Raw genomic sequence first — 19,403 nt, 5'->3', positions numbered from 1 at the left:
AGATGTCCATGTTTAGGTCCGAATCCTATCACGTACCGCCTTGAAACTTTGCCATTTGTTGAGTGGTTTAAAGTTGCCTACATGTCACCATGATTGAGTGGTGATATGGGCCCTAATATAGGTACCACTATAAGTAAAATTGTCTGTGCCACTAATAGGTGGAGGCTGAGCAGCACTTCCCATATTCTTCATGTATACTTACTGGCCATAACGTAAAAAAATTTAGAAATAGAAAAAAATATCACTGGCTGAGAACTTTAACATATATATGCCTTTACACTATACTATTTTCCTGTTTGCCTACAGATCCTCTAAGTAACTTCAACTTTCTTCACATATGCTTTCTTTACAAACTCCTCAGTCTTCATTTCTCTCTATGTACCTCAATGTGTTCAATTTAACTAATTTCACAACTTCAGAATTTATAGCACTTTCATAGGTGCTCATAGTACATAGCACCAGCCAAAGGCAACAAGACTGCAATGAAAAAAAAGGTCTACTGAGTTTTTTTTTTTTTTTTTTACCATGTGGATTTTTTACGGGAATTTATGGGCTAAAGGGGATACTTTTTTAGGGTACCTCCTATCTCAAAGCCCACCCGCTAGGAAACCGTTGCCCTGAGTGAGGAAGCCCATCCTACACTCAGACCGTGGACAGGATTCGAACCCGTGCGCCTGGAGACCCTCGGACCCCAAAGCGAGCATGGTTCCACTGTATCACGGCGGCCCCAATCAGATTAGAAAAAGTGGAATAAAAACTTAAAGGATATGTGTTTTGAAATTTCTCTCTGGAAAGAATTTGACTCATAGGAAAGTAGAAATAAAGAGGCAAGCAGGATCTTTCAGAGTTCATCAGAGAAAGGGATGAATTATTGAAAATACTGGTTAACTTTTACATTAGAAAGGTGGACAGATTTGGGATGAGAGAAAGAGGAAAGTCTTGTGCAACGAGGTTGCAAGAGAAGGGGAGGCATGCAATTAGCAATATCGAAAGAGCAGTTGACATGAAAATAGTAGAAAATAGCAAAAGATGCAACATTGCAGTGATGAGAAAGAGAGTGAAAACAGTCAGTAAGAGGATAAGAGATAAGATGGAAAACTTTTAATCCCACTTCATACATGTTAAGCACACTCGATACATGGACAGATAAGGCCTGTGTACTGAGTTAGCAATTGGGGGTTAGAAAAACTGGCAGAGACTTCATAGAAGCTGTTTTAGCTAGAGATAAGATATGAAGTTTCCAGTTTGGATCATAAGTAAAAGATAGACTGCAGAGAAGGGAGACAGTTGAGTAGACAAGTCTAGAAAGAAGAGATTTTTTATCATAACACACCGAGTTGTTTTTCACGTGAGAGAAGAATGCCATAAGCAGGATAAGAAAATACCCTCTTGGTTTATACATTTTTTATGTCATTAGAATGCCACATTATCAAAGAAATAGATTTTCTCACTACATATTTATTCGAAAAATTGCGCATTAGATATTTATTTACCACTGAGATTTATTTCATTAATAGTTATGGACAACCCAATACATACTCAGATCACGTCAAAATTAAACTGAGATAAAACATGTTACATAGAGTGTATGTCTGTGTTTACTTAATTGTAATATATGGGAGAGGAGCTAAGCTTGTACTGTCCCATCTCCATAACTGTTCTCATCCAACTTTTCCTTTGTCATGAATATTTCTAGCACACACCACTTCCCCCTCCAGTGCATTTCAAGCCTCAGTGCTTCTTTGAGGGAAGCTAAACTTTTAATGTCCTTTTTGCAGGTGATTGTTTTGTAGTTTTTTTTGTCTTTGTTTTTCTTTCATTCATTACAAATTGATCTTCTTTATCTAATTTTCTCCATCTCACTCAGTAATTAACAAAGTGTAATTTTGTCACCTCTCTCTCTCTCTTGTCTCCTTTCTAAGGTTTCAAGCTGCATTGTGTGTGGCAGACCTTGCAATTCTGGTTTCATCTTGGTTGCTGCTCTCTGTACACCTTTCAACTTTATGTGTTTTTTCTCTCATGCTGACTAAATTATCACTGCATATTCTAATCTTGGCCGTATTATTGTGGGGATTATTTTCCTCATCATCTCTTCATCTAGATCAGCAAAGGAAACTCTTATATTTATTACTAGTATGTGTGTGTGTGTGTGTGTGTGTGTGTGTGTGTGTGTGTGTGTGTGTGTGTGTGTGTGTGTGTGTGTGTGTACATAGTTGTGCATGCACATGTGTGTGCATTTGTAAATACATATGTGAAGCTTGAAGATTAAACTATCAAGATTATTTTAGAGTTTTGAACATGCATTTTATTGATGAATGTCATCATACCTGGTATTGTTAACCTAAGTAATACTTATTCTAACCTATTCTGACATCCAATGCATATCATCTCATTGCCTCATTGAGTGTTTATTCATATTTTCTTGTGTATTTTGTAACTGCTCAAATGACTCTTGTATAATTATATAATTTTTTACAGAATTCTTGGGTAATTCTTTTTTTTTTTTATTATTTTATTTCATCTGGAAAGTTAAGATCAGTAAAGGTTGAAATTAGAAGAAGTCGGGAGCATATCTTGGATAAATAGGTGATGGATGGTAGGGACCATTGCCATAAAAGTTGTTGTATGAGTAGGGAGACCTCCTGTAGGTTGGAGTGCTGGCTGAGTATTGGGGCCTTTGGTAGAAGGAGAATCGAGGACGAGGGCTGCTGAAGGAATTGGTAGGCATGAAGGGAAGATCATCTGTGTAGTCATCATATTGCTTCAGTGGTTGATGAGGATACGTTTTTGACATGGTGTCTTCTCGGAACAGACTCAGTGGCACATTGGTGGATGTGTGGAAAGAGAAAGCTCGTGGTTCGTTGGCATAGTAATTATGAACTCCTGAATAATCACGTTCCTGGAATGACTCAAAAGGTGTTGAGTATGGCACTGGTGGTGATGTGTATGAAAAGTGATGTGGGAGATCATCATATTGTTGCAATGAATCGTATGATTGTGAAGAATATGAAGGAGAGAAGTCATTTTGTCTTGCATTGTAAGTATTATCATAGAATGAAGGATTCATTTGTTGCAGCAAATCATGGAATGAAAATTTTGGGGTTTTAAATGTATCAGGATAATTCCTTGGTGATGAGAAGGTATCAGGACCCATGAATTCAAGTCTGCGTGACATACTTGGTGATGGCAAATACTGAGGAGGCAGATCATCATCCAGGGCTTCATTTAAGAAAGTAAATGGATTCCTCATGATAGGTGTTTTCAGGGAGCGACGGGGCATGGGACGTGGGAAAGACATGTCCCCATTCATATGGTCAAAGATTGTTGGAGTTTTCCTTCTTAAGAGCTCATCATTGATGGAGAAATATATTTTAGGGAAGAGTTGATTTGAACTTCCATGTGGAATCCAGAAAGGTGTTGTGGGCTGGTTCCCTACATACTTGTTGACAGGCTCTTGTGGTTCATGAGAAGTGGTGTAATCATCAACCATGGGTGTGATGGGGAAGTCATCAACATTTTTTCTGTTTTCTTTGAAAACAATGATATTCATGGCATCATTTTCAAGGATATCTGATACATCATCTCTCCTCAATGATGGAATTTTGTCATCCTCTGTATCCAAGTTTGATATGGTATCCATCATTAAGAATTTTGCACCACTCCAGGGGTCAACCTGCTCCTCTTTTACAATTTCCCTCTTCATGATGTCTAGCAGAGAGGGGTAATTAATCTCAGGCTCAACATCTGCAACATAAGTTGGTTGGCTCTCAAAGATGGTGACTGGTACATCTTCTCCCAGATACTCTGTTTGGTCTTCATTGCTATCCTCAGCAGGCCATAGCAAACTAGATCTTTCATCGTTGAATGGAGGATATTCAGGGAACAGAATATCACCAAACATCTCTACATCTGGCATACCTTGTTCCTCGTCATCCTGATAAGTTTTCATTTGTGGTTCTACAGGAAAAAGGCCATCATCAAATGATTCTTCCTCATTGAGGGGAACTAGTTCCTCCCCTCCATCCTCTGAATTACTGTTCTCAGGATATTCTTGTGGGATACCAATGAAGGCTGAGTCATCATTTATTGGGATGTAGAAGTCAGCAAATGACACATCCCCAGCACCATCCTCTGTCTCAAATGCAGCCTCCTCAGTCCCTTCAGGTAATATTTGCTCCATAGTATCATCCTCCACTATATGTTTGTCTTCTAAGTGTGAGTCATCAAAAAATTCAGCAGGAACATAAGCTTCTTCCCAGTATGGAATCTGGTCCATTTCATGAGGCTCAGACTGCATCTCAGGTTCACCATTAAAGGAATCCTTATCAGATGTGTCATCATGATAGCTGGTGATAAAAGGTGGTTCATCATAGTCTAGTGACTCATCAAAATAGTCAGGAACAAGCCAGCTGAAGAGGTCCACTGGGCTGTCATCTTGTGATTCATGATACAATTCCTCAACTGGACCATCATCATTTACTGAAGGCATATTGCCTCCCCAGTGCAGTTGGTCTTCCCCCATATTCAGTCCATAATCATAGTCTGGTTGTTCTTCCATCGTAGGAGATCCAGAATCATAGTCATCAGACCTAAAATACCCTTCTTCCATCTCATGTGGCTCTTCTTCATACTCTGTTTCCAGAAGTTCCTCATCAAGTGGGAAAGAATCCACTAGACCAGGCCCAAGAAATTCTCCAGAATCATGAGAAAATGAATCCTGCTGTGATTCAACTGAAACATCCTCCATTGGGAGTTTTTCCTGTTCAAAAGGGAAGGAATCCATCTTTGGCTCAAAAGAGAGTTCCTCCTCATCAGAATCATATGTAACAGGTTCCATCTGTGGTTCTTCTGGTTTGGGCAGGAATGGCTCCTCCTGATTGAATGGGAATGGGATCATCCTTTGTTCATACTCAAATGTACCTTCTGTATCCAAGGAAGGTAGCTCCTCATTTGCCTCTACCACCACATATCCTTCGTCTGTCTCGCCAGGAAACATTTCCATCTGTTGATCAGGGTTAAATACATCTTGCTCAAGTTCTTCAGATTCATATGAAAGATTTTCTTCTTGTGGATAGACTTGTATGAATGGCGACAAAGGCCATACTTGAACTACCTCAGGCTGTGACTCGTCACCTTGTACTTCACCTTCTGATACATAAGGCCCTTCACTTGGGTCTGTCTCAGGATCTTGTGGCTGAGGCTGAGGCTCTAGTGGGTTTTGTGGCTGTGGCTCCTCTTGTGTTGGTGCTTGTGGCTGTGGCTCCTCTTGTGTTGGATCTTGTGGCTGTGGCTCCTCTTGTGTTGGTGCTTGTGGCTGTGGCTCCTCTTGTGTTGGATCTTGTGGCTGTGGCTCCTCTTGTGTTGGGGCTTGAGGCTGTGGCTCCTCTTGTGGAGAGTCTTGTGGATGTGGCTCCTCTTGTGGAGAGTCTTGTGGCTGTGGCTCCTCTTGTAGTGGGTCTTGTGGCTGTGGCTCATCTTGTGGTGGGTCTTGTGGCTGAGGTTTTGATGAGACTAGTGACTGTGGCTGTGTCTGTGGTGGGTTTTGTGGTTGTGACTTTGACTCTTCCTGTAGTTGTTGTGGCTGTGGCTGCTCCTCCACTTTGGTAGACAAAACAGATTGTTTGTCACCTTTAGTCAGTGCAAGGTCATTTTCCTCAGGATTAGCACTGAGAATAATCTTTAATAAGTCACTGTGGGATGGTGGCGCCTGCTCCAGCATCGGGAGGGCAGCCACGGCTGCCAGTCCTGCCGCCAATAGTATCACCTGTGAAAAGAGGATGTGTTACTCAGTCCTGCTATTCCCTTACGTTTACTATTAGTAGATTCATCTTAATCAGGTTCATATTCCCAAAATTAATATTAATTATGATATTATTATCAGTAAGAACTATGGTAATAAGAATAATAAGGAATGGAAATGAGGTTATTTGTGAGTTGTGTAAAATGAAAGGAAAATTTTTTAAACAAAAATTAAAACCATTATAAAAGTCATTCCCATAAACCTTTTCATAGAAAGATTTTTATTTATTTACTTATTTATTTATTTATTTATTATTTTTACATGCATATTAAAGAGGCAAAAATACTCAGCTCACCTCTAACCCTCATTCATACATTTTCTAACTTCACCCTTAAGTTTTCTGTTGTATTTATATTTGATCCACAACTACCATTCCTGATAATCATCCTTTTCCAACTCAGCCATCCTAACTATTAACCTATGTAATCATGTCTTGTTCAATCAAACTTTGCCTGTTTTGAAAAAAAGAAAAAAAGAAAAAGGTTAACGTTGGCCTCAAGGAACCTTGGCAAAGCCTTTATTAGTCTTCAAAATGAAGATCCTCTCACAACCATCACCATGCACTGGTGATCAGTTTCTAAGATTTGATGTTGCTCATTTTGTGCCATGGTGAAACAGTGGTTAACATATTCTACATACAGGGTGTCCCATAAGGAAAGTCACATACAGAAGTGAAAGATCAAGTCATTCTATATAGAAAAATTTTGTGGTCAGATGCTTTTAATGGCATGGTTTGAAAGTTACAGGACATTTTAAGATGTAGCCTATGTCTTATGAAATCTTTATAGGGCATCACAACATGTCATCTGCTCCCTCTGATGTATGTATTTCTATATCAATAACCATCTGAATTAGAGAGAGAGAGAGAGAGAGAGAGAGATTGAGATTAAGATTCTGGGGGAAGGAACTGAATTGAAAGCTGTAGCATAGGTAAAAAGTAAATCCAAGTCCTGTCCAGCCACTTGGAAGTGCAGGGTAGAGTGGGGGTGGGAGGTATGAGGTGAGTGTGGCTTCCAGCTGAGATTATTATGTTCATATATTTATTTGCTTGTTCTGTTATTATTATTATTATTATTATTATTATTATTATTATTATTATTATTATTATTATTATTATATTATTATTACTATCATTATTACAATTTTTATTGTTATTATCATGGTCAGCTGTTTCTTTTACTTTTTTATTAATTTATTTTTTATTCTTTCTATATACTGTATTGTTATTGCTTTTGGTATTTATTTACTAGCATTCAATTCGTATGTCATATATTGATATAGCTTATTACAATTAGCTGTGTAAGGGCCAATATGTTTGCTACTGTCTTCCTGTAGAATTCCTATGTGCTAAGTGGTGAAATGTGTGTATATGTGTGAGTGAGAGGAAGGAGCAGTGATGATCCATTGAACAGAAGTGCATCCCTCTTCTCACTTACTTTCTTCTTTTCTCCTTCCTTAACCTTCCTTCCCATAACTTAATTTTAATGGCCTTTTCTAGATACTCATCTCTCTTTCCCTCCCATCACAATCCTGGCCAGCTTTTCTTCTCTGTCCTTGCAAGTGAGTATGCAGAAATTAAGAAGATGGCACCTATCTTCCTTAACCTAATGCACTCACATCACTTTCTGTATCACTTTATTGTACACACACTTATGCACACACATTTATACACAAGACTGATTTTAAGCCTATTTGAGCAATTTTATCAAATTAGGCCCTGCACCTGATATTTATATTGTTATGTACTCTATAACTAGTACACGCAACACTCTTGTTAATGTCTAGGGGTCTAGTGAAACAACAAAAGAGCATACTACACAAAATATGAACGTAAATTTTCTATTTTGTAGAGTAAGGGTCCCATCATCAGTTTTCTAATTGGGCCTCACAGTTCCTAGTACCAGCTTTACTTGTACATATGTTCCCACTCCAACGTATATGAAGAATTTTCTCAATTGCTTGTTAAGAAATTCTTAGCAGCAAAGAACTTTATAGGAAACATGACAAAGGAAAAGAAAAGAAGGGAAGGAGGTTGTGGACTGTGGAGTAGAATGAGTTGTGTGTTCAGTTATAGATTCCTCCCAAGAATGACACGAGTTTTAGGTGTTCAGTATTCTCTGGTACTCCATGGTGCAGGGAAATGGAATGTAAAGCAGCATCCACACTATCACCGACAATATTAAAATCTCCCTTACTCTTCTCATCCCCTTCCCCTTCCCTTGGCTGTTTTTCATAGTATTAATCTATCACATCCCCCAAGTGTATTTAAAACTGTTGGGATGGGGTGGGAAGGGGTAGATAAATGCTGACTCCACATGGTGAAAGAAAGGACATGATGCAAGGAAGACTGTCATGAAGGAAAAGACATGTTGATCAACTAAGAAATGAGATTAACAACAATGGAAGGGAGAAGAGAGGGGGTAGACCTAATAAAGATGTAGTATAGATTAATAAACCACATGGAAAAAGTAGACAGACAGGTTTTGGAAATGTCCATAAATGAGGGAATAAGGGCATACAAAAAACAAGGAAGAGTAAATGTTTCCGTGACATCCAAAAATATAGTTTCCCAGATCAAAACAAAGCTAAGGTCCAAAATAAAGCTAGATTGGTTTGTTGTAAAACACTACAAAGTATGGAGAAATTATAGAAAAAATAAAGGTGGTGGTATAATGGTTCTTACTAAGGAAGATCTGATAGTGAAGGAGGTGAACTATAGTAAGAGAAATTAGGAAGTGATAAGTATGCTTATAACAGATGGTAAGAGGGACATTAATATTATAACAGTATACATACCATCCAGAACCAGTGCTTGGGAATATGAACAGTATCAAATGGTGATGAGAAATACTCTGGACAGAATGAAGCAAGAACTCATCAGAAAGGATAGAGTGATGATAGTCGGGGACTTTAATTGTAAAGAAATAGTGTGGGAGAACTACGAAGTGGTGACCGGTGGTGAGTGGGCAGAGGAATTGTTAAATGTAGCAACAAATAACTTGATGACACAGTGGGTGAGATCACCAACAAGGTGCAGGGGACAAGATGTTGCAGCAAGGTTGGATTTGGTATTTACCAGGGGCATCTCTCTAAAAGAGGAAATTGAACATGAATGTCCCTTTGGGAAAAGCGACCATGATGTCCTAAGCTTTGAGCTGGATACGGAATTAAGCACGAATAAGATTGTGGAACGCAGGGAGGAAAAATTAAATTATATTAGGGCAAATTATAACCATATAAGGGAGTTCTTTAATGAAATTCACTGGTCCGTGGTATACCAGGAAAGGGATATGCAATTGAAATACGATAAATTTATGGATTTATATAACTCTGCTGTGAAAAAGTTTGTGCCATATCACAGAAAGAGGACTTTAAATAATAAACAGTGGTTTAATAGAAATTGTGAAGAAGCAAAAAAGAACAAAGAAAAGGCATGGAAGAAACTTAAGAAAAACAGTGATGTATTATCAAGAGAAGTTTACAAAACAGCAAGGAATAGATATGTTGAAGTAAGGAGAACAGCACAAAAGGAATATGAACATAGGGTGGTGGAAAACTGTGATAGTGACCCTAAAATGTTTTACAAATTTATAAATGGAAAACTAAATATAAGGAGGCAATAGAAAAGGTAAAAATGGGAAGAAGTATATGAGGATGCTAGAGATATAGCTGAAATTTTGAACGACAACTTTTGCAAAGTGTTTACAAAGGAGGAGCATTTTATAGGAGAAAGGCCTACGAAAATAAAGTAAATGCAGGACATCATGGTTACTAAGGAAGATGTAAAGAAAATTATAAGCAATTTGGATATTAACAAATCAATGGGGCCTGATGGCATATCTGGGAGGTTGCTAAAAGAATGTAAGGATCAGTTGTTGAACCCCGTATTTGATATTGTGGAAACCTCCATACGAACAGGAATAGCCCCGAAAGAGTGGAAAAGAGCTGACATTGTGCCTATATATAAGAATGGTAATAGAATGGAACCGTTAAATTATAGACTAGTATATTGTGCAAGGTATGTGAAGAAGTAATTAAAGCTAAGTGGAGTGAGTATCTAGAAAGTGAAAACATTCTGAGCGAAAGACAGTTTGGTTTCAGAAAAGGAAGATCGTGCGTATCCAATTTATTATGTTTTTATTCAAGAGTGACTGACATACTACAACATAGAGAGGGATGGGTGGATGCTATCTACCTGGCCTTGAGAAAGGCCTTTGATAAAGTATCACACAATAGACTGATGTGGAAACTAAAGATGATTGGAGGAGTAAATGATAAACTAGCAAAATGGATGGAAAATTACTTAGTGGGAAGAGAAATGAGAACAGTGGTGAGAGGAAGGAAGTCCGAGTGGAAGAAGGTAACCAGTGGAGTTCCACAAGGGTCAGTGCTTGGTCCCATCATGTTTTTGATTTATGTTAATGATATGCCAGTAGGAATTGACAGTTACATGAACATGTTTGAGACGATACTAAAATTATGAGGAGAGTAAAGAATGTGGAAGATTGTAACAAGTTACAGGAAGATCTTGATAAAATATATGAGTGGAGTAAAGAGTGGCAGATGGAATTTAATATAAACAAGAGCCATGTTATGAAAATGGGAAGAAGTAGATACAGACCAAACAGGGATTACAGGCTGGGTGATGAGAAAATTAAAGAGACCAATGAGGAGAAAGACTTAGGAGTAACCGTGCAAAACACTTTGTCACCGGAGAAACACATTAACAAGATATTTGGAAAACATATAACATGCTTCAAAATATTGGCCTTGCATTCCACTACCTAGATGAAGGAATGATGAAGAAGATATTATGTACCTTAATAAGACCCCAGTTAGAATATGCAGCTTGTGTCTGGTCACCGCATATGAAGAAAAATGTGAAGAAGGTGGAAAGGGTACAGAGGCTGGCAACAAGGATGGTACCAGGACTCAGGGAGTTAGACTGTGAGGAAAGACTGAGGAAACTGGGGCTGACCACATTAGAAGAGAGAAGAACAAGAGGAGACATGATAACTATGTATAAATTGGTGAACAAGATTGACATATTGGACAGAGAGTTGATAAAGGTGACCACAAGTAATCATCTTCAGGGACATGGAAAAAAATTAATAAAAGACATCTGTCTAAATGACGTGAGAAAGTACAGTTTCCCAGATCGTAGTATTGATAAGTGGAATAAACTTCTGCAACATTCGCTGTCTTAGATAAAATTTTCAATGTATAGAACACCACCTCTCCTCTACTAAACCTCATCTTCTTTTTCTCACTGAAACACAGCTGTCTGAGGCAACTGACAGTAGCCCCTTCTGTGTTCCCTCCTATTTGCTCTATTCCTCATTTTCGTTCCAAGCTAAAAATGCCCATTGGCCGCACTGCAGAGACAGTTTGTGAGTCGTGGTGTGTTGCCCATCATGAAGCATGACATTGTGGATGTGGCTTAGAGAGAGAGAGAGAGAGAGAGAGAGATATTTGGTTGAAGTAAATAAAGAAGATTTCTTTGTATGGAATGTCGTTTAGCATCTCTTATCATTTCTAACTGTAGTTACTCTCCAGAGTCCACAGCTTCCACAAGTCATTAAGATGCTTTCTGTCGCAGTTCACCTCCCACCATGCATCCCTCCCTTCTATACTTTGTATTATATACATACATGTAGTATTTACTATGTACATTTCTCTTTCTTTCTCAGGTGCCATCCTCATCTTCATAATGTCAGACTCCTTCTTAAATGAGTTCAGATCATAGATAGAGGGAAATACAGAAGCAAGAAGGGAGTTCTAGAGTTTACCAGGAAAACGAATGATTGATTGAGAGTACTGATTAACTCTTGCAATAGAGAGGTGGAAAGAATAGGGATGAAAGAAAGAAGAAAGGTTTGTGCAATGAGGCCACAGGAGGAGGGGAGGCATGCAGTTAGCAGGATCAGAAAAGCAGTTGTCATGAAAATAGCGGCAGAAGATAGGAAGAAATGCACCATTGCAACGATGAGAAAGGGGCTGAAGACAGTTAATTAAAGGACTTGATAGGAGGAAGAGATTTTGATTCCAACCTAACTAATATATATATATATATATATATATATATATATATATATATATATATATATATATATATATATATATATATATATATATATATATATATATATATATATATATATATATATATATATATATATATATATATATATATATATATATATATATATATATATATATATATATATATATATATATATATATATATATATATATATATATATATATATATATATATATATATATATATATATATATATATATATATATATATATATATATATATATATATATATATATATATATATATATATATATATATATATATATATATATATATATATATATATATATATATATATATATATATATATATATATATATATATATATATATATATATATATATATATATATATATATATATATATATATATATATATATATATATATATATATATATATATATATATATATATATATATATATATATATATATATATATATATATATATATATATATATATATATATATATATATATATATATATATATATATATATATATATATATATATATATATATATATATATATATATATATATATATATATATATATATATATATATATATATATATATATATATATATATATATATATATATATATATATATATATATATATATATATATATATATATATATATATATATATATATATATATATATATATATATATATATATATATATATATATATATATATATATATATATATATATATATATATATATATATATATATATATATATATATATATATATATATATATATATATATATATATATATATATATATATATATATATATATATATATAAAGTGGATACCTCGCCCCCATACATGTGAATCATACTCCATACATGGAAAGATAAGCTCGAAAGTGTGGGTGGTGGCAGTGGGGGAAAACTGCGGAGACGCTTCAAGACGTCTAACCTCATAGAAGCTGTTATGGCTAGAGAGGAGTTGTGAATTGTCCAATTTAGATTATAAGTAAAGACAGACCGATGATATTCAGTGAAGAAGAGGGGGACAAATGCGAGTCATTGAAGAAGAGCGGATAAGTCCAAAAAGGTGTGTCGAGTTGGTTGATGGAGGAATTTTTGAGCCATTGAACAATACTTAAGTTTGCTCTGTCCCGATTAGAAATTTTAGAATTTAGAGAGATCATAAGTCATGCTTTCTATGGCGTCCTTGCGTGATCTCTTTATTTATCGAGGGGTTCGCCATTTCTGAAAAGAAGTGGAAAAGGCCAGGGTGGTATCATCAGCAGAAGAAGGGATAGGGCAAGAAGTTTGATTTGTAGACTTACCAGAAGCCATACTGGTGATCAGATAGATAGAAGACTGTGAAGTGATAGATTGAAAATCTTCCCGCTGACAGATTAAAAATTTAGATAGTGGGAAATAAAAGCAATAGGATGATAGTTTGATAGATTAAAATGGTCAGACTGAATGTAGGTAGACTTCCAGCATGAAGGAAAGATAAATGTTGATAGAGTAGAAGGAGTTTAAGGCAAGATGCAAGCATTAAGGGTTTTAGGCAAGGTGCAAGCACTGAGGCACAGTTTCTGATATCAGATCTATAAAGCCTTTCGAGGGTTTTAGGCCAACGAGGGCATTGAAAAACATCTCTGCGAAGGATTTTATGAGATAGCATTAAAGTCTTACTTCCTGAGAATATGAGGATAACGACGGGTGGACAGCTGCAGCTTTTATGGGCAGCCTTGGCTGGTAAATATATCCGCAAGAGTTACATGCTAATGAGAGCTGCCTAAAGTGAATCATTTGGTACGCTGCGGTCTTCCCTTGTGTGGCATTACCTTGCAAATTAAGAGGAGGATCAGGTAACGCCTGAAATGCCATTCTCCGACGTTTCGGCGGCTTTAAAAGTTTTGAAGAGTTTTAATGAAAGTGGAAGCGTTTATCAAGATTACATGTATTTACGAATAGAATTTTGTATCATCCAAGAAGGAAAAAAAAAATATCTATGTGGTCATCACTGGTCTTCAAGAACGAGTCCTTTGAGACTCGAAAATCTTTTGAAAGGGTCCTGAACAGCCACAGCTCTTTCTACCATATCTTGCCTCCACTGACTGGCGCCTGGCAAATTTAGCTCCACCAACCCTCAACCACCCTCGCATACCACTCCTTACTGAACATACTCATCTACATATTTACCCACTGTCCCTTCCTTGTCTCCATCAATAGAAACTTAATAATCGGTCTCATCTTTATTAAAACAATTCAACTTCTATGTAAAGCGAGCACGAAAGAACCACGTCAAGCCTCAATAGTTACTGTTAAGTAACCAGGTATTATCACTAATATATTTCGAAAAATTATTTACTGTTTTCTGCTAATCATAATGTGCACGGCAGTAAGTACCTACATATCGCCATGACCTCCACTATAGTCCTTTCAGCGATGCCCTCGACCTTCCTATTTTTTTCTAATATTTGCTTTTTCCCTTTAGTCTAGGCTGAGCTTTCTTACACCCGCTACACGTACAGCACATAACCATGCCAGCAGTCATCTCTATCCTCCTCCTATCACACAATATCAGTAGTACATGACACCCTCATTTCTTTGTGCCATATATACAGTTAAGTCAAGAACATGTGCCTGTTGCTGGCTGAAATTCACTTGCGCTCATGTGTTTCATCTCTTCAGCCAGACGTGCTCCCTTCTTATCCTTTCTGCCTTGTACCAGATTTCATGGCCACGCTGTCAGTTTGAAAATGGGTTACGGCCATTGGTATTACTTAACTCCAACCTTTCAAAACAGGTTCTGAGAGAGAGAGAGAGAGAGAGAGAGAGAGAGAGAGAGAGAGAGAGAAGGGGGGAGCATACGTATATACCTGGGATTTCCTTTGAATTGCCAGTGCGGAATCTCTCTCTCTCTCTCTCTCTCACCTGCGACGCTTGAGGCATAAGTAATTTTACTGGACACACGAACAAGGAGGGGAAGGGATGGGAATTTCCAGGCAGCGGAAGGGGAATCGAGAGAGAGAGAGAGAGAGAGAGAGAGAGAGAGAGAGCGCGTTTTTTTTTTTTTTTTTTTTACGGTGAACATTTTTGGAAACTACGAGTATCTCAATTTCTTCGTTTTTGTTATTGGTGTTGTTTCTGCACGCACTTTCCACATCCACTTTTCCACTCTGCTTCTGCTGCATTGCGTCTCGTGCTGTTTGTTATTATATTTGCGATTCTTTGTCATTCAGGTGTGTAGAGACTGAATGACTACCTTAGACTGGTGTGAGGGAGTGGACTGAGCTCTCTCTCTCTCTCTCTCTCTCTCTCTCTCTCAGAATGAAGATTAAAAGCTCAGTAAAAACGAGAAAAGAAGAATTGGATAATACTGGGAGAAGGAGGAAGAGCAGGAAGAAGAGATGGTCGTGATGGTGATATAGGAGGAAGAGGAAGAGGAAGAAGACTGGGCCTGCCTGCCTAGAGACACAGACGCCTCAGGCTGGTAAGGTCACCGCCCTTCCACCACCGCTCTGTCGGATCCCTCCCTCCTTCTCCTCTTTGACCTTCCATGCTTCCCTTCTCGTTTCCCTCTTACCTTCTTTACTTCTCTACTCTTCCCTTCTTTACTTCTCCATTCCTCCATTTTTTTCTGCTCTTCCTTACCCTCGACTCCTCCTTTCTATACTTCTTTACTCTTTCCTTACTCTTTACTCTTCCCTTCTTTTCTCTCTACTCTTCCCTTCCTTGCTGGATTCTTTCCATCCTATTTTCTTCCTTATTTTTTTTCTTATCTTCCGCTTTTCTTTATCGTTTTTTTCTCTCCTCTCTCCTTCCTTGCTTAAATCATCCTTCCTTCTTCCTTCCCTACGTCCTAATTCCTCCCTTTTCTTCCCTCCCCATCTCTCCCTTCCTCGTTGACTTATTCCTTCCTACCTCCCCTCCACTTCCTCATCATCCAATTTATTTTGCAACCTTCCTATATTCGTTCCTATTTACTTACATCGTGGAAGGAGGAAGAGATGGAAGAAGAAAAATAAATTGCCATAGGCAGAAGAAGTGGAAGTGATGATCATGATAAAGAGGAGCAAGAGAAGAATGATGATAAAACGGAAGATGAGGAGGAAGAAAAAGAACTAAATGGCCAGCATGAAGGCGGGAGGAAGAGATGGAAGGGAGGGGGTGTTCCGGGAAGAGAAGGAAGACCTGACGAAGGAAAGAGGAGGAAGGAATGAAGAGCAGAGAAAGCGATGAAAGGGAGATGGAAAAAGAAAGGGGAAGGAGAGAAAGGCCGAAGGTGGACTGTGAGGAAGAGAGAGAGAGAGAGAGAGAGAGAGAGAGAGAGAGAGAGAGAGAGAGATGGCAGTCCAAAGACAACATTTGCCCGAGGGAATATTACTTGCAATGATCTTCCCTTGACCTTGTACAGAGAGAGAGAGAGAGAGAGAGAGAGAGGTGCTTGTATAACAAAACAAAAAAAGAAAAAAAAAATTTCACAAACCAGTTGATACTTCATTCTCCCTTCCTTCATAGGCAAAAAATCCTCCTCCTCCTCCTCCTCCTCCTCCTCCTTACCAGTTTTCAGTTATTTTCCGTGTATTATTCCTTGTTTCGTTCCTCTTGTTGGTGAGCAGGAATATGTAGTTTACGAACACCTCAGAGATCATTGGTTCATAACACGGCTCTCTCTCTCTCTCTCTCTCTCTCTCTCTCTCTCTCTCTCTCTCTCTCTCTCTTTGCGTAAGAAATATGAAGGTTAAAAATCTACCAATGGGGATAAAAACAAATGGAAAAACAATAAAACCGAGTGAAATATTTTTGCGCAAAGATGTTCGTAAAAAGTTGTTGATAAAAAAAAGAGGAATAAGAATTACATAAATATATATATCTTCAAATACGGTTAGAAAAATGATAAAAGGAAATAACGAAAGAAGTAAGACAGAGAATATTTCCATTACTAAGAAATATAAAAGGAAAAAAAAAACGTAAAATATTAGGAGAGAAAAACAAAACGCGGGAAAATTAAACCAAAAAAAAAAAAAAAAAAATTAGAAGTCAAACAAAAAAAAAAAAAAAAAATAGGTTTAGAGTGAGTACGTAAAAGAAATCACAGCAACTAGCGGGGAACAATAGAGACAAAAAAAAAGGGAAGATGGCAGGATAAGATGATAAACAGAACATCCGAGGCAACACACACACACACACACACACACACAAATATTAATATTATTATTATTATTATCATTATTACTACTACTACTACTACTACTACTACTACTACTACTACTACTACTACTACTACTACTACTACTATTGTTTTCTCGTGTTGCTAGTGCCCAAAATTCAAAGCAAGGTCACTCGCAGATCAAAATTCTCATAAGAGTAGATTTATTCAGAATTCAAAGCACACTAGCAAGTTAACAGCAGATTAGAATGCTAAAAAAAAAATATATATATATATATATATATATATATATATATATATATATATATATATATATATGTATATATATATATATATATATATATATATATATATATATATATATATATATATATATATATATATATATATATATATATATATATATATACGAGTGCAAGGGGAAAAAACCTACCACACACAAATCACTACAAGAAAGAAAGATAAACCATAAATTGTTAATAGGAGGAATCACACTTTGACACATAATTGAAGATAACAAGACAACCCATAGGAAGGAAAAAGAGAAACGGAAGCGAAGTATGTAGTAGTAGTAGTAGTAGCAGCAGCAGCAGCGGAAAAAAAAAAAGAGTTAGAGCATGAAATATAGACGATAGGATGGGCGTTGGAATCACGTGAGAGCATTTTGCTGAGCTACATAATATGACGTGGCGAGACAAAGATGAGAATGTGAGCGAAGACTGAGGGCAGAACTGGTGGTGGAGACAGCGAGGGTGCGGGAGGGGAGGGAGCTTCGGTAGGGCTCTGCAGTGGAGTGGTGGAGGAAGGCGAGACATACGTTAGGGAAGGGAGGGAACGTGAGGGAGAGGAGTAGGGATGGTGAGAATCCTAAGTGTGGTTTTCAGGATGAGGGAACAGGAAGAAAGACGTTATGAGTGGAGAGTCAAGGTTGTTTTGGTGAGAAAGAGATAATATATATATAAAATCGCGGTGAAAAAAAAAATATTCTGCTGCCATATACAAACACAAGGTCTCTCTCTCTCTCTCTCTCTCTCTCTCTCTCTCTCTCTCTCTCTCTCTCTCTCTCTCTCACGAAGTCTTGAGCAACGGGGAGCGAGGAAGACGAAGAAGGAAAGGGAGAGAAGGGAGGGAGGGCAAATAAGACACGGATGACAGACGTTACCAGCACTGATGATTCACTTTCCCCCTTCCCTTCTTCTTCTTCCCTTTTTCCTGTCCTTCACTTTGCCTTATACTGCCTCTAATTCTCTCCATCATATTCTCGTATTGTGCCTCTTTCTATTGTGATGTTTTCCTGAGGCTCTTTACTTTAATCTCTCTCTCTCTCTCTCTCTCTCTCTCTCTCTCTCTCTCTCTCTCTCTCTCGACTTCATGGTCTCTCGGTCTTCCCGTTAATAAGCATACCGGAGAAACCCATCTTTTACAAGCTTTACGAGACTACGTCATCTCCTTATCCCCCCCGCCATCCCTCTCTCTCTCTCTCTCTCTCTCTCTCTCTCTCTCTCTCTCTCTCTCTCTGCCAATGTAGCTACATATCTTACATTATTTTTTACATTATTGGTTAGGTTGCGGTGGCGGGATTGTATCAAAGCTTTTATGAACTCATTAGTTGATTAGCAGGTACAAAGCATCAGAATGAAGGTCAGGTGTGTGTGTGTGTGTGTGTGTGTGTGTGTGTGTGTGTGTGTGTGTGTGTGTGTGTGTGTGTCCTTCGAAATAGTCCCTCGAGAGGCCTGTGTTGAATACCACATTGGAAGTGTTAGTATGCTCATCCCTCCTACTTCCTCTTCCTCATCTCCCTTTTATACTACGCACCTTCTATTTCCACTGTAATGTATATAAGCTACTAATGCCACTGGTACTCCTGCCGCTGCTGCTGCTGCTGCTGTTGATAGTAACAGTGATGATAATTATGACGCTACGAATAGAATAGCAAAAGTTCGTCATTGTTTGGTAACAGTGTCATGATGAGAGCAGTGACTACCTGACTGGCTTTACCAGCTTTCAAGCTCTCCACTCTCTAGGTTCCCGTTTTCTTCGTATCCAGCGGCAGCCCCTCACACGGCTGGCCACAACAACAGCCGCGACCGTGAAGACGAGCGAAGGTGAGGTTCATGGCCGCCCCAGTGAGGATGAGACTCATGAGAGTTATGAGAATTTTGCTGATTTCCGCAGCCTTCCTTCCAGGGTGAAATGCATTATTGCCTCATAGCCCGCAGGCTCCCTTCCTCACACCGCCTCGTCCAGTGTTTGTGATGCAGTATGCCCTGTAGCTGCCTCGGCATGTATTATGCATGTGCGCAGTAAAATGTGAAGACTGAATTCATTAAGCTTACACAAAATGTGCACACAT

At 37.8% G+C, this 19,403-nt stretch overlaps 1 protein-coding gene and 1 long non-coding RNA gene across 5 annotated transcripts in view; one reads left to right on the top strand and one right to left on the bottom strand.

Annotated features, from left to right (window-relative positions):
- Positions 1-1,389: 1,389 nt before the first annotated feature.
- The window catches only part of LOC123505114 (cell surface glycoprotein 1-like), a 30,537-nt gene continuing 12,523 nt past the window's right edge, over positions 1,390-19,403 (bottom strand). For 3 of the 4 annotated variants that reach the window (XM_045256182.1, XM_045256181.1, XM_045256179.1), the window contains exon 2: positions 1,390-5,764. In XM_045256182.1, the coding sequence (XP_045112117.1) occupies positions 2,552-5,764 (3,213 nt within the window). In that variant the 3' untranslated portion in view covers positions 1,390-2,551. Of the gene's footprint in view, positions 5,765-15,472; positions 15,527-19,403 lie in introns of those variants that run through there. The other variant, XM_045256180.1, reaches the window with a different exon arrangement.
- On the top strand, positions 2,066-18,732 carry LOC123505116. Its single transcript, XR_006675056.1, has 2 exons — positions 2,066-2,205; positions 18,697-18,732. It is a non-coding gene; the product is annotated as an uncharacterized LOC123505116 (long non-coding RNA).

The sequence above is a fragment of the Portunus trituberculatus genome, chromosome 17 (genome assembly GCF_017591435.1).
Source record: "Portunus trituberculatus isolate SZX2019 chromosome 17, ASM1759143v1, whole genome shotgun sequence".
NCBI classification, from domain to species: domain Eukaryota; kingdom Metazoa; phylum Arthropoda; class Malacostraca; order Decapoda; family Portunidae; genus Portunus; species Portunus trituberculatus.
This window is presented reverse-complemented; position numbering and strand designations above follow the sequence as displayed.